This window comes from Haemorhous mexicanus, chromosome 7 (genome assembly GCF_027477595.1).
Source record: "Haemorhous mexicanus isolate bHaeMex1 chromosome 7, bHaeMex1.pri, whole genome shotgun sequence".
In the NCBI taxonomy this organism is placed as follows: domain Eukaryota; kingdom Metazoa; phylum Chordata; class Aves; order Passeriformes; family Fringillidae; genus Haemorhous; species Haemorhous mexicanus.
In genome coordinates, this window is record NC_082347.1 from 35823080 (window position 1) to 35846654 (window position 23575).

Sequence of the window (23575 nt, forward strand, 5' to 3'; positions counted from 1 at the left end):
GACCAGTGTCTCTGCAAATCAACTGAAAATAGAGGTAGACAGAGATTCTGGTATTTACACATCCACACCTGGCTGATTGTGGAAGGACACTTCAGCTATTCAGGGAACCCTCTAATAAAATGAGACCCTGATTCTTCTTACAAAGTAATCATTTTCTGAGATATGTATTCCTGATCAATTCTCTAGATGTATGTATGGCATCCATTTGAGACTTATGAACATTTATGGCCCAGAAAGGCAGAACTCAGGGCTTGTTCCCTCTTTCAGCTCAGTAACTGAGATGGCCACTCCCCTGCTGCTCACTGTCCTGAAGTTGTTCATTGCTGTACTTTTTCTTTATGAATAGGGTAGGGGGAAGGAATCATTAATGAAAGAAATAAGCTTATCTTATAATGGGATACCAAACATGCCATGACTTTTTGGCCTTTGTGAATGACAATCTTGCAAGTGCTCCTTGCACATGGGGAGGGCTGTAATTGCTTCTATTTGAGACCCAGAGCTCCCTGTAATCAGCACTTACACAACGGAGAGGAAGATTGTGCAAATCTTGAAAACACATGCCTAACTCACTATCTGTCTATGGATTCTGTGCTTGTCTGAAGACAGTTCTCTCTTTTATCACTTGTACAACTTAATTTCAATGGCATTAAAAAGTATGCCCATTAAATATCTGGCTTGTGTATCATACAGACTCACACAGAGTGCAGCAAGCAAGTTAAAAGGCACCCATGTAGACAGAGCATAAGAAGTAATAATTTAGATTATTAAATTTCCACTGTCGGTAGAGTATTGCTACAGGACAAGCAAGAGAAAAGCTTCAATATGAAATCTTTCTGGGATAAAGGGAGAAAAGCAGAGAAAATTTCTAAAGGCAAAACCAAACAATCCTGAAGTGACATTTTTACTGTATTTAAGATTTCATGCCATTGAATGCGCTTCCAGTTATTTTAAAAGCAGTGTTATACTAAAAAGACTATAAAGGCCTTTATCTTCCATACTGCCTTTATTTTGTGTTATAAATTGCAAATTAAATAAAGTATTAGCTTACGCCACTTGGTAGATTTTCTATTTTAAAGCAAATAGAGAATTATTACTTAAAGAAGAGACATCAAATACATAAAGAACAATCCCTTTGATGTGTGTTTTCAGGGCTGGCAGAAAGTTTTTCAGAGAAAAAAAGAGCTTGTTTTCTCATAACCCATGAAACTGCCAGAGATGAGGATGGCCTTTGATTTCTTGTCCAAATGCTGCATCTTTTTGGGCCAGGCTCTGATGCCCAGGCTCAAATCTGGAGGCAGTGGAGCAAACTGCAGACCAAACCCTTACTTTTTATAACCTCTGATGCAGGCTCTGACTGCTTTTCATATAACCAGCAGCCCCCAGGGTTTTGACAACCCCTGGCTCCCAAAGCCTGGCTAACAGCATGTTCTCACCCCAAATCAGTGTTCAAGGCTCCCCTTGTCATTTGACAGCCCAGGTGTCATTGGACTCTCACCTCTGGTAACTGTCAATAACTCCAGCTTTGATCATTAGGTGTTTTTCATTATTCTCAACAAAATTAAACTGTAGTCTAGCTGGTAGAAAAGCAGATGATAGTTGCTTAAAACACTTACATACATTGTGCATAACTAGTATTACAAATTCCCAGAATAATCAGTACTTCCTCCTTTGCCCATACCAGCATTGCTGAAATCGCTTCATGGTTAGCAACTCCACAGCATGTCACATTGTTGTTATAATGCACTTTAGGAGGATGATGTAATTTCTTTTCATAAGATATGAGTGTTGAATAATCTCAAAACAGGCACAGCTCCTTGAAAAATCAAGGCCTGCATGCTGCAATCACCTACAAGTGATGTGTTCACAAACAACCCAACTGGTTTTCAGAAGCAGGAAGTCCACACAAAAACCAGCCCTAAAGCTTTTCACTCTCCAGTTGTTCACCCTTAGCATTTAGTGCCTGTCCAGTTACAGATCACTGAAATATCCCTGAAATCTGACAGCTTTTTCAGACATTTGCATGCACTCAGGTTCAGCTATACACACCTTGAAACAGCTGCATAGCCCTGAAATCAATACTGCAGAGCAGCCTTGTACCTTTGCTTGTTGAAAACAATGACAATCACTTCAGCTCACTTAAAAATAGGCTGGGTTGGACTCACATTGTGAAATACTCCAGTTAAACTTAATAGGTCTAATTGGTGTGGTAATGTTGAGTGCTGTGCTGGTTGCAACATCCCACTCCCACATTCCTTAGGCTGAAATGACTTCATGCTTTGCAGCCCTGCCTCATAACTCTTATTTAGGGAAGCCCTTTAAAAACCTTTCACTGTTCCTTTTTATTATTTTCTCCAATTCTTTTTAAAAACACGTTTCTTAACTTCAAAGCCAAAAGGTTTCAAATCAAAATGATGATGCTCAATTTTTCTGAAGTCATTTTGAATGTGATACTGATTTAACTGGCCTGCAAAATGAGTGCATGTCATCCTGTAGCTTTTCATTGCTTTATTTACAGTAAGAGGCTACAAACTAGACACTTTTCATTACTTTATTTACAGAAAGATGCTATAAACTAGATACTTTTCATCCGTCTACTCTGTATTAGCTGGCCTCTCTCAAAGGAGTTTTGCAAGATCTTCCAAAAATAGCAGAGGGCAAAGGTAGTGCTTCATAGAAACCAACCTACTGGATTTAATTCCAGTAGTGGCCAACAAATCCATAAAATTCTGATAGTATTCTCAAAGTATATTAAAAACTCAAGCTGCCTGAAGAAACAGTACTCAAAAGCAAAATAAAGAAGCCTTCCTGCTTACAGTCAGCCTTGTTGCTCTTATCAGCAAATATGATAAAAGAGTATTCCCTGTGTAAGCCATCCTTTTGTTCAGGGAGTGGCAAAGCCAGTGAGAGGCACCAAGCAGACTTTGGGAACCATCCATGTGTTGATTCTCCTCATGTCAGCATTTCCAGGAGTTCTTCTGAGGAACAAATCTCTAAATCACAGCTCCAAACTGAAACCTCCTTGCCAGGCACGACACAATGGGGCACAAACACAAACCTGAGGTCACAAGGGGAGAGGGTACCACAAAACTACCCAAGGTTTTATGAAAGCACCACAGGTGTTGCCACACCACAAGTACATAAGAATATATTTACACTGGCACAAACATAACAGTGCCCTGATGGAAACTTCCTGTGCCAGACTGAAGTTGGAAATGGAATTGTGATGGAACAGAACCAGCACCTGCAAAATGGCAATTAAACTCAAGAACACCAGGCCCCATATCATATCCAAGGTCTGATATGGAACCATCTGGGGTTTTTCTTATGTGTTTCCATTTAATAGTGACTAAAAGCTTGTATAAATTAATGTAATTTCTTATTTTCATTTTTTGCACTGTAATTTAGTAATTTGCATCCCAAAAAATTAGATCAATGCACATAGTGCCCATAGGATTTAAAATACCTTGCTGCAGATTTAAAATTTTCTGTTTATATCATATTCCTTAGGTCCCTATTTTGTACTTTTTAATTGAATATTGCCCTCAGAACATGCACTGAGCACCAGAGTGTTTTAGCACAGAAAATGATGACTAGGTAATTCACCTGGAATTCTCTTTGATGAAAACTAAAGGATAACTGCAGGAATAAATATATTTTCTTATTAACATACAAACTTCAGATCTTACCCCATGTAAATCAGAAAAAGACTTGGTCTTACATGAAAGTTACAAATAAGTCATGCAACAACTGTTAGTTTAGATGGTATTAAAATACAAAGTAAATGGAACTTAACATTTGGTACTCTTTCTTTAGCTAAGAAGTATTTTATTCTATGAGTCATCCCATTGGGATTGGCATCAATAAAAGTATTAGAAGCTGGATCATAAGAAAGGCACAGCAGATATAAATAACAATCCCTTTGTATCTTTTTTAGCAGCCAAGCAGACTGGAATGAATAGAAAAATACTTGCTGGTATTTTAGATTTTTTAAATTCAGATTTGTTACAACTGATATATTGGAAAAGGTGACCTTTACATTCCTGTTACTATCTATAATATTCACAAATTATTCATTCTATAATATTCACACATTATTCATACACCCAAAACTGAATTTTACACCCTGCAGTGTGTGTAGATAGGCAGGTCCCTGCCCAGAAGTTTTTTTCTCTAGATCAAGACTTGACAGTGGTGCAATTAAAATTGAGAGAAAAGAAAAAAATAAATTAAATGACCAGCCCTGAACAATAACTTGCCTGAATTATCCCTATTAGGCCTTTTTTGAATTGCAGGATATTATATGCACTGTACCTCATCATGTAAGATGATTACAGATGTTGCTAAAGAAGAGACATTTTAGGAGAGAACGCACAAAGCTGTGCTTTAGCTGCAGAAAGAACCTTCTTCCACATTTGGCCACTTCATCTCTCACAAAAACACATTCATTAATAAAACTTCAGGACAGAAGGAATTTTCCTTGCTGGCTTTGGTAATGAAGAGCAAAATACTAATGTCCATCTTGTCCAGCCTGATGGAATAAGCAGTCGTTTTCCCATGCTGGCATATAAGAGAAAAACAGAAGTCAGCCAAGAACAGAGTTGAAGTAATGAATGTCATCTACAAAAAGAGGAGGATCATGGCGAAGGCAAACACAAAATGCCCTGTTCCTTTCCTTCCACCCTAGTAACAAGGGGCATGAAATGAAACTGGCACTGCACAGCTGAAGAGAAAGGGAAGGAGATGATTCTTCTCCCAGATGCACCATTCCAAAGGGCTTGATACAGGATGCTGGGTGTGCTAGAGCTGTGCATCAGTTCAGGGACAGCTTGGACAAGCTCAGGGATGAGAAACCCTCAGGCACTTCTGAGGGATGGAGAGTCAGCATTTTGTTGCTTGCTGCTTCCTACCCAGGTCCCAGATAATACCAAAGCAGTTAACCCCATTAAAGGGCAAAGATTTCTAGAAGCCAACACAGAAGTGCTGACGTCTGACAACGCTGCTGAGCTATGAGCTTTCCTGGTATTAGCAAACTAGCATAGAAAACCCATTTCATGCCTGTCAGCTGGAGCAAATCCTCTGAGTAATTTGTTACATATATGAGGATACCTTGCTCTCCCAGTAACCTTGTCCTAAACACTGGAGAAGAGCTGTGCTGTCTCACTGGCTGCTGAAAGGCAGCAAGAACCTTCCTGAAGAGTCACTTCATGTGTTCTGAGAAAAGCCTGGGTAAGTTAAACTTCACTTGATGCTCAATATTGGCTGAAATTTATCTGTAAAAACTGTATAGCACACATTTACACGTAGGATGTGAGACAGTAATGTCCTCATCTTGAGTAAAATCAAAAACCCTTTAAGATTTTGCTGGTTTAATTTTAACTTGGTGAAGTCACTGAATCTTGTAAGTGATCTGAAATCTGCACCACCAGATTGCAGTTGAGCTCAGGTATGGTTTGGGACTATAATACCAGGTTTGAGAAAGACTTCTTAATGTAATGAGTTATTCACATTCCTTGAGCTCCCCTGAGAACATAGGCACCAAAATATGCTGCACAGGTAAAATCTATTAATTCAAATTATTCCAGAATAATTTACTGAATAAACTAGATTCCCTTAGAAGTTTGAGCAACATGTTTGTGCAGTAAACTTTCCTTCTGAAGTGTGAAGAAATGGTGAGGATAGAATGAAATGAGGATTTGGTCCAATATTAAATATAATAGAATTAAATCAGAAGGTAAGGTTAAATACTAATTTTCTGTGGGGCCCCTTAAATTCTAATGAATTGAACTTTCTTTGTCTATGAATTCTTAATGATATAAAAAAAAAAAAAAAAAGATTAAGTACTTCCAAATGTGATGCTTTATCAGAGATCTGAGTATACCACACATTACAGTTCTGTTACCTATCACGGAAGCCAGTTTGGTCCAGGATGACCTAAGATAACTTGGAATCAGATTTTTTTGTGTGGGCATTTTTTTCCTACTTAACTTCTGTGGGTTAACTGGCTAACTGATCAATTTGCAACCCAACAACAGACTTTAATGACGTGAGCAGAGGATAACAAAATTTTAATGTGACTAATTCAATACTTTACTGGACTAACTTAGTCTTGAAGAGATGAATAGGAACTCCCTGAACTCCATACTAGCCTCGATTCTTAATTTTCTCTGAGGGACGCAGAGTTGGAACCTATGTTTTCTTCTACAATATACAGCTGAAGAAATCAACCTTTCAAGGCTAGCTTTATATTAAAAAAAAAAAAAAAAAAAGAAAAGAAAACCTTGAAAATGCTTTTGTACCTAACATTTGTAAGATTCACTTTAACCCAGTTCATATTTGTGTGTGCTAGATATGGAGTAACTCATCAGCCAATGGAAAGGATTATAGCAAAAGGAGTCTCCCCTTCCTGTACACCCTTGTCTTAGGAGGTGTCTGTAGTCACCCTTAAAGGGTTTAGAATTAAAATATGGAGATGCAGGTTTCTCATTTGTATCTACACAGAATTATAAATTCATTTAGGTTGGAAAAGCCCCACATACACCTACAGGAACAAAGATTTCTAGGAAAGTCTGATCAGAAATGTGAACATAATAGTATAACAACAATATAGTACTGTGTGAAATGACATCATTATCAAAACACTAAAAAATAAAATTACTGCAATTAATACAATTTAATTATTAAGATTCATAGTGATTGAATGTGGTGACAATCTGCCCCAGGAACTATTCTCCTCTCTTAAAAAGCGTTTCTGTCACCTTTTCAAAGAAAAGTCAGGTAATTCACCTGGTAGCAAAATTAGAGATAAGAGATCTACAAGATGAACAAATAACAAGTGACAGACTAAGCCATTTAATTTTTTTATCACTTTTCATACTTCTTTCTGCATTTTCTCAACTGACAGTTTGAACCTGGCAAACATATGCAAGCTCATCCTAAAACACCTTGTTTGTGTCTTCATGTTGCAACAGTAGACTTAGATATCAAACACAAATTTGAAAATTTTGCCTAAGACTGTAAGTTATTTAAGAGAGAGATCAGTTCCAGGAAGGATAGTTTTGCTATTAAAACTGTGAGATGGAATGCAAAGGATGTAGGCTCTGCCACTGCCATCAGTGAGATGTTGTCACAATCTCAACTCAGCCTCACACCAAGATGAGCAGCCCTGCTGATCCTGAAAGGCCCTGTGTTTGTTCAATGTTCACATCACACTTCCCAGCAATTTTTAGCTTGAAAAATAATAACCAATAGAGGACAATAACAGCCTGTTTGAAACTTTGCATTAAGTGGGTGGAGTCATGCAGCAACTGGTCGGACCTGGTTGGTGTTATCTCGGATGAAGGCTGACAGAGGGAGATCTCTTTTGGCATTACCCAACACAGCCACAGATGCAGCTGAGAATCCAAGCCTTGTGGAGCAGCAGAGGGTGAGCATCCCTCTGCCACGTGCCCTTGGAGGGCAGGCACAAAGCTGTCCTGCTTCTCTCCAGGCTCCTCAAAGAGCTTCTGCAAGGTTTGCCATGAGCAACGGAGAGGTTGACCCTGAGAACTTGCTCTGAGCCTTGTCAAGGTAAAATGGGATGCACTGGAGCCAAGAACATCTAAGGAACTGAAATAAGGATCATGGTGATGAGGGGTAGGGTATTTGGTGAGTGGCTGGAGGAAAGCAGATGGAAGCAGGACATGCTTGAGCCTGCACTTGGTTTCACAGGGATGAACTCTTTGCTCCTAACAGTGTGTTATGGATTTCAGGGGATGCAGGGCTCTGCCTGTGCAGCACTGGTTGGATGATCTGGGCATGACATTAGATTTTTTAAGAATTACCTATTTTCCTTTGAAGATAAGTTGCTCATGGTAGTAATGAGACTGTACTTTCCCTGCTTCACCTTGGAGTAAATGATGGGTTCCATTTACCCCTGTGCTTACCTATCAGCTGGTGATTAAATGATCAGGCAGATGAGGGCTGATAAGCATGCATGGCTGATAGCAGTGATCAAAATGAGTTTTCAAGACCATCTGTATGATTTGTAAGCACAAACCAAGTTTGTTCTTGGCTTATTTTGTTTAAATGCAATCATTGATGGCAGTTCTGTGAGTAACTTTTCTATGAAATCCTAGGACAAATTTCACTCTGCAATATGTTGGTACAAGTCCTGTTAGAATTTAATTTGCATGCCCATAAACTGCAGCTCTACAGAGAAAAGAAGTTCCTGTTTGTCAAAGACAGGAAGATGATCTTTAAGGATTCCTAAAGGATATCCTGATCATGCAAAATCTCCATGGCAAACAGAAATAATCCCAAAGGTATTTTTTTGAATCCTTACTATTTTTGAGGAGGAGTTGCTTTTTGAAATTCAGTAAATGACTGAAGTACTGAGTTTCAAGGGGTTTTGATGGGTTAAGGAACCCTTAGGTGAATTCCAGATTCTAATTTCAATTATGTTTGAATTGTGTTCTTATTCACTTCAGATGCTTGCAGTATGGATCACTACTCTTTTTCTTCTCAATGCAGCCAGAGGTGAGACATACAATGAATCAAGTCTATAAAGAGTAAAAATGATGTGCAGCTTACACCAGGATATCTATATTCTAGAAAAAACCTGTTATTGGAATGGATTTAACATAATTCTTCATTAGGACCACTGAGTCATGTTATGTCATTTAACTCATTACTTTTTAATTCTGTAAAGGTTTTTGCAGCTAGTAAATAGAAGGGAATCAGAAAGGTATTTTTATATGCAAATTGATACTGAAATTCTTCCAGAACATTTCCTGCCCTCAACTCACTCATGGTAGCTACAACCCTGGTAATGAGAGCCTAGGCACCTACTCTTCACAGTGCCATACAGAGAACAAGAAAATAGTCTTGGTCCAAAATACCTCTTCAATGACAGGAAAGAATGGACTTTTCAACAGCAATAAGAATTTCTGGGGATTTCACAACTGTTCTGCTATAACAGTGTGGAAGGATGACAATTAATGGCAACACCCGAATGTCATATTTGCACCATTACTGTATTAAAGGCACAATAGAAATTGTGAAACTGGTCCTTCAGGCACAGACCACACATCCTGAGGCTGTGCTTTGCTCTAGGCTTCCACTTAAATTCCACTTTATTGCTTCCACTAAAATCTTATGGTGATGAAAAAAATAAGGGAGGATTTAATGTCCGTTGTGGAGCAAGCAGAAGTATCTATTTTAATGTTATGGTTTCTTTTTGCTCCCTTATGAGCTGTTGCACAAGAAATAACAATCTAGATAATCCCTGGAGTTTAGAACTGATTTAAAGGACTACTCTGTGCTGACAGCAAAAGCTGATTTCTTCCCTGGATCAAGACTTGATTGTCTTCTTCCAAGGGCTGCGTTAACAATATGTTGAACCAAACACATCCTGAGCTCACCCGGCTGAGCTCCAGGCTGTTTGCAGCAGGAACCACTCCTGAAGTTCAAGCCCTCACTGCAAACACCCAAGCACAACTGAGCCCCTTAATGAAAAAGGCTCAGAAGGGCCATCCCAATCCAAATCAGGCTTGTTTGGCTTTCCTGGTATAAACCCTCTCCTGCCAGCTTCGTGTGCAGAACCTGTGACATTCCCAGAAGACGAATATCTCTTTCTTTGTGCACCCCAGGAAGGGAAGTTTGCTACAAAAGGCTTGGATGCTTTTCAGACAGCCCCCCATGGGCTGGGATCCCGGGGAGACAACTGGCAGGTTTGCCCAGCTCTCCAGATGCTGTGAACACAAATTTCCTCCTTTACACAAGAGATAACATGGTGAAATACCAAGTAAGAAAATGCTTTGTTTTTAAATACTGACAGTGTACAATACATTCAATAAATTGTAGAGACAGTTTCTTTTCTCACAAATTTTGCTAGTATGACTGCTGGGAGAACCTCCATTTCTATATTAGACACATGATAATTTTCTTCCATCTTTTGTCCTTTTTCCTCATTTCAGCTCCCTGAGGAGCCAGGTATATTTACAACATATTAATCACAGTCCTCTAATACAAGTTATTACAGGTAAAAGGCTCCAGAATTGAGGGGTTTAATATAAATGGCAGTCACAATCAGTGTAGGTGTTTATTAAGTCACTTCAGATCAAATCCAACTCCTCCAGCTGAGAGGGCCTATGAGTTTTAACAAATCAGTCTTTCACTGAAGGTGAGATGTCTGCTAATTAGTGCATGACATTCCCCTTTTAAGTCAACAAAACCATAACAAAAAATATGTAAGAGTTAGTACTCAGAATTTCCTTAAAAGAAAATAATGTCTTCTTTCTCAATACACACCAAAATACCTACAGCCTCTGAATTTGTAAGCCTGGTGGGCTTTCCCATAAAATATAAATGAAGCAATTATGGTCTTATCTTCAAAGGAAAAAAGAAAGAAAAAGAGGTCAGAAGATGCTATCTTTGCATTTCTATTGCCAAGTTTGATAAAATCTTGTACTTACATGGCATGTTGTTCCAGTATATCACAAAGCATTGTGCAGAAGATGCCAGTATCATTAGTTCAATTACCCAGAGGAAGTGAAGCATTTGTTGAAGTGATTAAATGATTAAATGAAACTTGAAAGGCATTTTAGGAATGAGGAATAAGACCCATCTTTTTCAGGTCTAGAACTATGCCTTAAGCATTGGGGCACTCTGTCCTTTATCAAAATGTACAGTGGGATGGAACAGTCACATCCCTGTTGTGCTTGTTGGTTGTTTGGTTCTCTTGGCACAGAAAATTTCAGCTACAAATCCTTCAACTATAAAAGCTTCGAATTTCCAAGCACACAGGAAAACTCGTTTCATTATCCATGGCCACCTTGCCGGTGCAGATCTCCCCTGGATAACAAGCATCTGCAGGGTAGGTACAACTATTTTTAATAGTCATTCTGCTTGTATTTGAAAGTCTAAATATCCACATCTGGCTTAAAATTCCCATGTAAAATTTGCACCTCTTGTTAATTCAGGGAGCACCAAAGTCAGAATGAAGCCCGGTTCCACATGACCACTGGCTAGGAGTATAGTGCACTTCAGCCTTCTCCTTAATGCCCTTTTGCTGCATTCACCTCCACAGGGAAAGCTATAATAAATTGATTTTTCAATTCCTTGTCAATAATAAAGGGGAAAAAAAGAGTGAGTTTTCTCACCTCAGCAAAAGGTCACAATAAACGTGTCAGTTTGAGTGACACATTTGATCTAATAAAACCAAAAGGCTTTGTTCAGCAGATTGGTTTCATTCTACTCTGGCACATTTCAAAAATGAAATTGTTTCAGAATAAAATACAAAATCAGAAAGTTCTATTGGCAGAAGTGTCTAAATAGAATATTTTGGTTATAATCTATGAACTTCAGGGCTGAACAATTCAAGCAGAAATTTGAGAATTCTTTTAGATGATCCAAGCATAAAAATTTTGAAGAATAAAGCTTAGACCTATTTTGGTAACAGGGGTACTGTCATTAAGAGAAGTTGGTACCTTAGAGCCAACCAAGGCATTTGGAATGGAAAAAGAGGTGAAGGAAGCTTGTGAGTGTCCTCTAATCACTGGTTCGACTCTGCCTCCTTGTGTTGATCTTCAGCATCAGTAGGAATTACTAGAGATCTGTCATCACCGGTCACACAAAAAAACAAAATACAGTTTACAACCGTAATTAATGCCTGTTCCCTTCTCTGTTCTTTTCCTGTTCTCCACCAGTTCATGTTTCACTCTGAAGATGTGAACTGCATTTTGACAGACTGGAGGGGTGGCTCCAGTGGTCTGTACACAGACGCCGTCAACAACGTCCGCATTGTGGGGGCCGAGCTGGAGTACCTGGTGAACTTCCTCGAGGTAAAAAATATCCCTGGAATGTGAACAGTCCACATAAAGGGCATGCTCAGAGTGGCACCTTTAGGTTTGATTCAATAGAGCCAGGAAGAACAAGAAGTACCCAGTAAAGCAGGTCCAAATGTTATAGAAGGGCTTTAATACTGCACAAATGAAAATACTCGCTTTAGTGTCATAATTGATTTTGAAAAACTAACATAACTGATTTTGAAAAACTAACATGAAATTTCAGCAGTTCAAAAGGTTTGAAAATCTGAAATTAAAAATTAAATTCCCTAGGTTTAGTGTATCAGGATAAGATGGTAAATAGCCATGAACACCCTGAAAATGAAGAGGGGTGGGATGACTGGGGAATTGCTTCTCTTTAGGTAGAGATCCCATCACCCAGAACTGTGACTTCCCACCAGAACACTCATCTCCACTGCCCAGTGATCTGGCCATATCCTAGCACTGCATGGGGATATGCTACAGTGTCACTTGAATACTCACAGTGGTTTTTTCTCCTTTCCATAAACTTTCCCAGAAAGAGTATGGCTACTCTCCTGCCAACATCCATTTCATTGGCCATAGCCTTGGAGCACATGTTGCAGGGGAGGCAGGGAGGAGGAAGCCTGGCATTGGAAGAATAACAGGTACTTCAGTTATTTCAGGTGATAAAACTTTATATTTTTACTCAGCTTAAAGAGAACTGAAGAATGATTGCTGCTTTATAAAAATACAATACAGAATGCAATGTGCTGCTTTGTCATAAATAATAGTGTTCAACCAGCATGGTGGCATACAAGTCGTGACACAGTCACACACTGCTTTTTTTAAAAACCTCACTATTTTCTGCTTTCCTTCTCTCCCAATCAGTTCTTTTCTCTGCATAGTCATTGCTTTGTCTAAGCCCTGCACACAGTGAGCAGTCACACGAGCAATTCAGGGAAACTGTGCTCAAAGCTGTGTTTCTTTATCTCCAAAGAGAACTCGCTGACACTGAAGTGAAGGGATACCAATTTCAACCAAGATATTCTGGTAATAAAAACAGACTTCTCGCCAAATAAAAATTAATAAATAAATCTACATGTTCAGAGTAACAGATGAAGATTTCATATTTTTCAATAAAATGATGAAAAATCCCCAATAAACCAAATCTCTTCTTATATCACTGTTCCCAAAAGTCAGACAAGCAGCCAACAGAATTTTACTGTGCTGCAATGCCTTCAGTCAGTTTTCTATTAATACCCTGCCTGTTTTTCTAGCTGTGGACCACAAAATGGATTTTTTTTATGTAAAGGCAGAAATGTAATTACATATATAACATGCATAACCTGTGTGTGGTGATATACATATAGTATTATTTACTCAATCAGATGTATCTCCATTCATTTAGGTTTGGATCCAGCTGGGCCCCTTTTCCAGTACACTCCCACAATGGTTAGGCTGGATCCTTCAGATGCAAAATTTGTTGATATAATTCATACTCATGCCGGTCATCTTTTCTTTGACTTTGGTAAGTTTTCATTGAAAGGCTGCCATTGGCACACAGGTTGGCTACAGAACACCTGGGATTGATCTGCCAGGATCCATTGTGCATTTCAGCTCCAGGGATTCTTCAGACTTGTGGCCACCTGGATTTTTACCCAAATGGTGGGAAGAAGATGCCAGGATGCAAGCAGCTTCGTGTGCCTCCTGCAACTCGGGATATCAATGATCTGATGAGAGGTAAATGCGCGTTAAAGAAGTAATACCTCAATATAAGTTACAGGTAGAAACAAAGGCTATGATAAGGTAAGGCCTTTATATAGCTCAGATTTGGAACAGGGAGACAATGCTCAAAAATGGAACATTTAAAGCTGCCTCTGAAATACCCTCCAATTTTCTTTTTGTACTAAACAAGACAAATTCTCGATGAAAACGTCAGTTAAAGCATGCAAAATTGTGCACCACAAACTTTCTAAGAGCCTGCCACTGTGCTGACAGGCTGAACTCAGTGGGAATTCTTCATATGAAGGACTGGTTAAATTTCATCCATGGATAATCCAGAAATTAGTATTTTAAAATCTAAGCTCTTCTTCTCCCTAGGAAGATATTACTCCCAATATTAGTGGGATTCATGCATGCCATCAAGCTTTAGTCTCTTCAAAGGGAACAGTCCAAGGTCAGAAATATTAAGGATGATAAAATGACTGCTCCATTAGTAGTTCTTCAAAGAAAGTTGGACAGTTAATCAGAATTACCCTGGGATGCAGTACAATAGATCCACAAAATCCTGTCTTCTGATCCTAACCTACAGAAATGAGAACATCTGTTATTCACAGCTAAATGGTTTGAAATCCCTACCACTAGTTAAATAATTTGCTTTCAAAAATGCTCTCCCTTAGAACTGGTCAAGAATTTAGTAACAACGAGAACTGAAATCTGGCTGTGCTCAAAGTCACTGGGAACAAAAACACTTTCCAACTGGAATGCAGAAAAATTTAAATTAAAAAAATCGGCATTTAAATTAAAAAATTCAATCTTTTTCCAGAGACATTTCACAAGGCTCTTTGCAATGTTTTGTAATGAAGGAGAAACTCAACTCTATTGAACACAAGCAGATGGAGTTGGTTGTTCAAGGAGCTCTTAAAATAGAGACAGCCTTAACTCCCTCTTCTTGGTTAAACCTTACTTTGTTTGGTAACCTCTCTATTGTTTGCTAATGTTTACATTTATGTAGTGTTTTTATGCATGAAGTGCTTTAGAAATAATATTTAGTGACTTTTTCCCTACAGTTTTTGATGCAGTAGAAAGACTATAGGTGTTAAGTGAATTTGCCACTAACATAAATTGAGCCAGCTGTAAGAGCTGAGGGTTTAAAAGCACAAACCCTTCTGAATTAAAGAAGAAGCCACTAAGAAAACATACTCAGGAAGCCTTGATGATGCAGATTATTTCCAAGAAAAACAGACAACAAGTACTTTTCAGAGAGATTTTAGTGTGGGAGTTCTTTTCTTTCTTTATGGAAGGAACAATGTGTCAACTGGTCAACACCAGCTGGTCTATCTTTAAGATGCATAAACATTGCCATTGGGGAAAACTTTGATTTCACTACAACCTGTGCTAGCTTGCAACTACTTCAGTGCCTCCCAGACTTTTCCCTGTGGTTTGGTGAGCCCCCACTGCATGCTGAAGTGGAATAAAGTCCATTTTTATACAAACAACCTAATTTTAGTTTATGGATTTTTGATATAGGAGAGACCTCGGAATCAAGAACGACAACGTTTGCTATAAGGGACGTGTAAATATAACCCAAATAGCACTTCCTTCTTTCCTTACTGGCTGCTTATAAATTTCAGTCTGATGGAGAAAAGTACTTGTTTCAAAGAGTTCTGAGAAAATGAAGGACACACTGCCAAATATCCTGCTTTTCAGAGGATTTCACAGAATTGCTATCAAATGACTGCAGATTTTCTAGTGCTTAAAAACACCAAAAGCCACTGAATTGATAATAATTGCTAAAATTACCTTTAATTCTAGAAATTAGTGGAAACTGTGTTTTTACAGAACACCATGTTGTGATAACTGTAAGAAAAGGGAAACTACTTCACTGTAACTACTGTATGCTTTACAAAAACTGTAGCTATGAAATATTCCAGTCTTTGAAATATCAAGGGGGAACACTCCCAAATGCTTCTTGTTTCACCTTGTGCATCTCTGTTAAAAACTACCTCTTTCCAACAGAAAATAATATATGTAGGCATAAGTACACTGTCTTACTACAAAACCAAATAATTCCCAATGTAAATGTCTTTTAATCATTGCTATTTCTTTTACCTGAGACATCACTATATGTGCAAGTGCTTTTGAGGAAAAGAGACCCTAAAATGTTTCTTTGGCATGGACTTTATGTTAATGAATTGCTTTAATCACTTTTTACCTGTTGGGTTTTTTGTCGGTTTGTTTTGTTTTTTCCCCAGCATACAGATCTTTTGGATGTGGACATAAAAGAAGTCTCAGGTATTATGCTGAAAGCATCATCACTCCAAATGGATTTGTTGGGTACCAGTGTGACACATACCGAGAGTTTGTGCTGGTAAGTACCAGGTCTGGATTTACCTGAGGGCCTACAGCCCTGCCCTTCTTCTTTTAATAGTTCCTGGGACAAATTCCACACTTGGGATCATGGAATGTGGGCACAGGGGACATTCAGAACCACTGACTTCCTTCATTCAGACCATACCAAACCCAAGCAATTTCACAATGGAGAAGGGATGATGATCATTTTGCCTTTTTTTCATCAAATGCACAAATAGCCAAAGGTCCATAAATACCAGTTTGAACAGAATCTCCCACATATCAATACTGAACTACCTAAACACAGCAGAGCTATTTTTTCTGACTGCAATGAATCTGCTTTCATGCTTATCTGTTTTACCTTTTTTTAAATGGATGTCAAGGTCTTGATCTGATTGTCTGATCTGTGTAGGTAGATTGAATTAATTGAGGCTCTGCATGGGAATAAAGGATAAAGAGCTGACAGAACAAATCCCAAATGGAAAGCCCAACCTTCCTAAATTCCAGTATTCCTAAACATAAGCATTTTTACCATATGAATGAGATATTCAGCCAGACCCACTTGGAAGTGTTGTTATCCATCCTATAACCATAAGAAAACCTTCCAGTGGACCCTATGAAAGATGAATATATTACCTGGATTTTACAGATCAAGTAGCAAGGCACAACACTCTTTATGGCATTTACTTATGGTCCCTGCAAGACCACAAGGAATTAGGTCAGATGTCCAACCTGTTTCTCTTTGATTTTCAACGAGAAGAAATAAGATGGCTGACCACCTCAATTCCTTATTAAACCACAATGATACATACTGAAGATATGATCTGAACTGAGAAGCCAGGACCTACAAAACCCCAAGCAAACAAGCAAACAAAAAACTGGGAAAAAGCTGAAATACCTTAATTTTCTAAAATTCAAGAAGTTAGATTTAAATAGATGATATCTTATAACACACATTTTTATTTTCCCCCCAGGGAGACTGCTTTCCATGTCCAGAAGAAGGATGCCCACTGATGGGTCATTATGCTGATAAGTTTTTACATAAAACTGAAAAAGAAGAGCAAAAAGTTTATTTAAACACAGGGCCCTCCCCTCCATATGCTCGTAAGTGCTCATTTTGTGGTGTATTCTAAAATGGCAATGAATTATGTGTGAAAAAGGACCTTCCACTTCTGCAGAGCTGCCGCAGTTAATGAGCTGCACTCAATAAAACATCTAGAATTTTAGATGTTAGGAACATGCAGTACCAGCATTATTTTGGAAAGCTGAGATAATTGTAAAAATAGATCAAATTATGCTAACCTTTGGGTTAAACTTGGTTCTTACATAATGGCTTAAAAAATTCCATAAAGTTGAAACCGGGAGGAATTTTATGCTGGAAATGCATAATTTCAAATTTTAAATTGTTGCATTGTTTTTATTGGCAAAATTTATAAAACTGGAGCATTTCAGGATATTTTTGCCAAGCCCATCAAGTAAAAATGGCAGGGAGCAATAAGAAATACAGTTTTAGTTGTGCTTAATGTAGAAACAGCCACAGAACTGGGGAAATAGGAAAATTAAGAAATGAACTGCAATTTATCACAGGTGGTTTTTGCTTATAAGCATGTTTGTGCAATCCTTTTCTCTTTCTTAGAGACATTGAAACATATAAGAAATTTAACCCTTAGGAAAGGAATCTCCTTACAACTGTAATCCATTTGATTTTGCTTCCCAAGGCTGGCGAAAAGAGATACACGTCAAAGTATGTGCAACAGAAACCATGAAGGGAAATATAGATATAGCCTTGACTGGAACTAATGGGTTCAGAAAAAAATACACCATTGACAAGTAAGTTTAATGTGGTTGTTGGAAATGTGTCTCTATCACTGTTGGCACATGGAATGTATACACAGCTTTTTTACATGTGTCACCTTGTTCTGTGTGGTCTGTGATTTACATTGTAGCTGATAAGTGATGGAAGTTCCCTGTGCTGCAGACTGTGGTAAAAATCTGTTTGCTGGTCCCTCTTGCTATGTATTTTCTTTTGTTTTCTGAGGTTGATGTTAGCATAGCAAAGTGGGCAAGAGCTCTGTGGCTGCTGCTGGACTCAAACATGATTTGGTGATCTCTGAGAATACAAAGAGCTCAGTGATGTACAGTCATCCAACTATCCCCTCCTCTGGGGATTATGTGAATAAGAAAGTTGCAGTTCACCCATGAATTGTGCTGGAATATGGGATGCCTGTCCACTCAGCCTCACCTTTTCCAGTAAATGTGAATTTAAATATCAATAAATAGATGCTGGTTAGCAACCCAGCTTCAATATTACAAAACCAACCTCCTCATGTCTGAACACAGCCTCATTACTGGTCTGTACCAGGAGAACCTTTGGCTACAAATGCACCACTGCAGCAATAAACCCACGGATAATTTCAATGTTAATGTCACATTGCAGTGTGTGTTTTGTTAGAGTGAACAGTGATAGCACAAGAGGCACAAATGTAAACTATAATTTTCAATTTCCTTCATGGTTGAGAGCAACCAGAAACACTGAGAGAACTTTTTTACTTGGATTTATTTGAAGATAGATCTTATTTTTCAAAAGTAATGTATTGAATAAATCAAGGTGATACTGACAAAGGCTGAGCTAATATCTGTTTTCATCCTGAAAGGCACAGAAATTTCAGCAAATCTATTAAAAAAGCTCATAAAATTCCAGCAGTAGTACTGAAAGCCCCAACTCTCATGGTACCCCTCAGCTCATCTCCCTTATTCCCTATAGTCAAGTTTTCTTTTCCCCCTCATCTGTGTAGAACATTGAGCATCACTTCTGTGCTTTTCTTTTGGCAGGGGAACTTTCAAACCTGGCAACACATACTTGAACTACATTGATACAGAAATTTCTGGGAACATTTCAAAAGTTGAGTTTCTCTGGAAAAAGCAACTAGGTCATGCAGACAGAGGCTGCATGGGAGCTGAAGAAGTCAGAATAATATCTGGGGAAAATGGGAATATGTAAGTACATAATCTAATAATGTAAAGGTAGAAGTTTTTCTCCTAAATTGCAGTTTCATGTGCCCAGCTCTCCATTGGCACAGAGCACAGCTCACAAAAACAGCTCTGCAGGGTTCAACCCTGTACCTGCCTGGGCAGAGTGCTTCACGCTGAGCCAATGGGCCTGGCAGCCACTGCCATCTGCAGGACACTAGATACACTTTTGGAACATACCTCTTGTTTAGTTTTAACCAAAATTAATCTAGTTTATGCATCCACCTTAATGGATTCTTTGCTTCTTTTCTGCCAAGGTCAGGATTAAATCACTAGATGGTATTTCTTGTTTAGACTCAGATGTTTATTAGTTCTTATCTATGTTATAGTCTCACAAGCTGTGAGTTCTACAGTACTTTATTCTAACAAGGTAAAAAATGGCAATGTAGCTCTCCCAACAAGGTATTGGGAGATAAACTGTCCAGTTAAGAAATAACACCTAAATTATTTTTACTTTCAACTTAATAACCAACCATGCGTGCCCACAATATAGACTTTTTTTATCCAATTACACAAAACCACCCAAACCCATGGAGAAGAAGGAGAAGAAGAAGGTGAAGAAGAAAGACCAGCCTCCACCTGAAAACCTCCATCTTGCTTTATATTTATTACTGTATTCTAAACCCTTAAACTCTAAGTTTTCCACCATGTGATATTACACACTTCTATTCAAACTCCACACCCACAATCCCAGTTCTACCATTTTTGGAAGCCTTCTCCACAACCTCAGGTCAAACGTAGTGTTAATTTGGGAGGCAGTGCCCGTCAGCACAGAAAATCTGAAATTCTCAGCATCCAGGGTTCCAACACACCCCACTCTGTCACGTAAAAAAAAGTGTGATAAGTGGGAGAAATGGAGGGAGCAATTCCCTTCAAAAGCACTCTCCTGCCCCAAATAAAAATGCTAAGGGAACCTGATCAAAAAGGCAAACACATCCTCAAAGTTAATAATTAGTCATGAACTAGTAAGTCTTAAAAAAAAAATTTAAAACACACTCTATGTTCTCAGTCTACTGGAACTTATGCTTTGGCCTAACATGAAATAAAAACAGGGTTTATATTGATTATGTTGGCCAGCTGATACCAAAATGACCTATTTTACTGACAAATATTTCCTTAAACTTTCCCCCCTTCCCAGGTCTGTGTTCTGTGGGTGTGGAACTGTGCAGCCCAGCATGTGGCAAGCTCTGGCTCTTTGCTGAGGGCCAGGAATGCCCAACCCTCGCCAGCTGCAAGAGGACACTGCAGTCAACAACAAAGGATTAACAAGCCTCCCTCAACAGACTTTGAGAAATTTGTCCAGCCCTCTTTAAAAGCTCAATTTCCAAGTTAGTGCTGTCACCTTTTCTCCGTGCAGGGCAGCTACACTCCTGTGAACTATGGTTACAAAGACAGCAAACACGTTACTAATAACCAGCTGGACTTTTTTCTATACCTGAATCAGGCACCTCCTTTATCAAAACTGACTGAGGAACTTGAATTTTCTGGCAGCCTTCAATAAGAAACTATTTCCTCTTTGCCAGTGAAACTGAATTTTCCAGCTCTCCTTTGCCTTTGTGAAAATGCTGAAGTCAGACTTGAGCTACATGATTTGGATTAGCATTGCCAGTCCAAATTTGTCAGCATTTTGATTGTACTGGTCAGCAAAACCAGACCACTAAGAGTTATCAGCATCAGCCAAAATAAGCTAAAGTTCTTTTGTTTCAACACAAGCTAGCCACAAAAATTCTTTCATTTTTTAATTACCAGCTGTTGTCTGAGGCATGCAACAGATTTCTGCCTCTGACGTGAAGTTTATCATATGGGTGCAGAAATTAAGTGTATCAATCACATTGGGCAATTCTGTGGTGTCCCATCCTGACAACCAGCTATCCCAGAATGCTCCCAGTGAGGTGCCCCAAAAGGTGTTGGTGTGTTACACAAGGCTGAATGTGGCTGATGAACAGGTGTGTTTCAAATTATGCAGCAATACTTTTGAGATGTCAGAACCCTGTCACCTCCTGTGCAGTTTGCTGAAGGAGCTTGCTCAGGATATTTGATAAATCAGGTGTCTGCCTTCTCAGAGTCACTCTTCAGTACCCTTTATTTATCCCCACGAGCAGGGTGGGACCAGAAACCATCTTGAGCAGGAAATTCATCCTTTTTTACCCCTTAAGGAAGCTTCTTGGCAATTTTCCCTTCTTGAGCAAGAAGGGGCTCCCCTCTCCTGTGCTCCCTGGAGATATAAAAAAGCCCCAGGTATTTCTACACAGTTTGGAAATATCTGTAACTGGAAATTACAACATCTTGAACATCCTCCATAAACCATGCATGGCTCTCTGCCCCAGAGTTGCACAAATTAAGGAAACTCTGTTCTATTGCCTTTCTTACAGTCAGGAACTGAAAAAAAATAAATGTAAGTATTTTCCTCAGGATCACAAAAACCTGTGCAGCAGGGGCAGGAACTGGGTTTTATGGCACAAACAGGAGTGTGATCAGTGCATCACTCCTCACAGGAAGGAAACAAGTCCTGTTGGACTCAAGACTTCTTTAAAGCTCATCCTCTCCTTCCTCCATACTTGCCTGTGCCCCTTTTGCAAATCTAAAAACTAATTCGATGTTTTTATGAATAATAAAACATATTCTTTCAAAAATACAAATTTCATTTTGCTTAATTTTAAGCTATAGATTTCAACAGTGTTCTGACAAAATGTGACAGCTCATTTAGGCTGCTGACTTGTGCTACAAGTGTGGTACAGCTGATTATACCACTTAAAAGATGCATTTTCTCACCCAACTTTTTCAGCTAAAACTAGAACATTGCATTAATTTCTTCCCTTTGTGTTGTTCTGTTTTCATTCTTGTCATATGCTATTTCTTGAGTTAATTTTTATTCTTTGGCATAGCAGACATCAACACTGCCCTTCTTTGTTTAACATATTTTTAGACAGAAAAAGAGAGATTTATTTGTATGAGATAAAGGTGAAAAAACCCACACTGACAGCACCTGTGTGTTGCTGGTGGCAAATCATCTTCCTCCTTGTTTCTTGTTTATAAAATTTAAAATTCTTCCTAGTATGAAATTTTTGGATATTATCACTGTATATTAATGGTGTTAGTCCAAATAATGCAAGGATTTGATATCTCATGAGAAAATCTGCCTTTGACAAAGATTTGGACAGGCAATTCTTTCATATCTTTGAAACAACGTAAGCCATCTTTTCAGAACAATTTAAACTGAATCTTTAAAATGTCAAGTGAGACACACCACTCCATATGTTTGGCTGTCATGTGGAAAGGTAGTGCTTTTTAAAATCAAACATTCCTCATTTCTCGAGGGATTTAAAGGACATACTGTGATTTGCAGTCTGTCTTTTACATTATTTAAATATTGTGCCAAATTATAAGTGCTTCAGAATTACAATACAAATTTAATTTTATACTCCTTAAACATATGTTCACTACAAAAATTATGCCAAAGGTAAGAGAGCCATTATGAAGCTTTCATCCTCAGGCACTTTGCTGTCTCATGGCACTCTTTAGACAATGGGGTAACATAAAACAACTACACAAACAAACCTTTTAAACATTTTCTGGAAAAAGGGACAGCAACAATTAGCAATCCAAAAAATGAACTATCTGGTCCACTGACATTATCTTTATGTACTTTATATGTGACAGAAAAATAATTTTGGAATAAAAAACACATTTGTCATAAAGGCATATGTGCAGGTGTGCTGAAGAGACAACAAGGGCCATTGTCAGAATTCTCTGATACCAAAAATAAAATACTCTACTGCATAGCACAGCAGTTTCTCTTCTTTCCAAAAACACGGCCAATCAAAACACTGCTCATAAAAGTTTGTGAGCCCAGAACTAAAATAACAACAATAACAGAAATTAACTAAATAGGAATAACAGACAGAGACCTCAGCATTCAGATTGAACAGTTTATCAACTACTTTTGATCCTATCTTAATATGTGAATTTTTAGATTTTTTTCATGCTACTGTAATCCACCACAATAAATTGATAAAATCCTTGCAAAATAACCAAAAATTTGCAGGAATAAGCCTTCCAAGATCTTCTGGCTTTCATCTTTGTTTTGTTGGGTTTTTTTGGTTTTTTTTCTTACAACACGTTCCAATCCTCAAATATCTGTTATACAGAAGATTAAAAAAAAAAAACAAAAAACCTTTGGAAGGTAATTTTTCTGCGACTTTAATGCAGTCAGGGTGTTTTGTGAAGCTCCTGGGTCTCACAGTTGTTTGACAGGCTGCTGGGACAGAAGCAAAATCAAAAATCTTTGTGCATGCCCAACATTTATTTGAGTTATTCTTCCATAACCAAAGCTGACTGGAGTTGGAGTTGCCACTAAACAACTGACCTATCTCTGACCTATCAGTAAATCTATCTGGGTGAAGTCTCTACAAAACTTGGGGCTTTCCTATTGTCCTTTTGTCATTGCACAGTATCAGGGACCTTGTAATTTCAGGTAGTCTCCAAGCTGCTTTAAATTGCTCTGTTTCCAGTAATTAGGGAGCAGAAGTTGATAGAATGCCCAAATCTATTCCTATGGCATAATTCCAGGACAAAACAGAGCCAATAATCTTTATCTTCAAATATCAAGGATATAAAAACTTCCAGAAAGAACATGCCTCATCACCAGCCCTTGCACAAAGAGAGCACGCCCACATTGCTGTGCTGAGGAG

The 23575-nt window shown here is 38.4% G+C and overlaps 1 protein-coding gene across 2 annotated transcripts; it reads left to right on the forward strand.

The window, feature by feature from the left end:
* Window positions 1–7299: 7299 nt before the first annotated feature.
* Window positions 7300–21523, forward strand: LOC132330097 (pancreatic lipase-related protein 2-like). Of its 2 annotated transcripts, XM_059852021.1 has the most exons (13): window positions 7300–7566; window positions 8466–8514; window positions 9627–9781; window positions 10727–10852; window positions 11685–11819; window positions 12340–12448; window positions 13192–13311; window positions 13401–13523; window positions 15758–15873; window positions 16829–16958; window positions 17573–17684; window positions 18687–18851; window positions 20023–21523. In XM_059852021.1, the coding sequence occupies exons 2-13, from the start codon at window positions 8466–8468 to the stop codon at window positions 20084–20086; spliced, it is 1404 nt and encodes a 467-aa protein (XP_059708004.1). In that variant the 5' UTR covers window positions 7300–7566; the 3' UTR covers window positions 20087–21523. The 2 variants fall into 2 exon arrangements, with proteins under 2 accessions (XP_059708004.1, XP_059708005.1); XM_059852022.1 differs by lacking the exons at window positions 7300–7566; window positions 18687–18851; window positions 20023–21523 and having other exon boundaries at window positions 8257–8514; window positions 17491–17621.
* Window positions 21524–23575: the final 2052 nt, after the last annotated feature.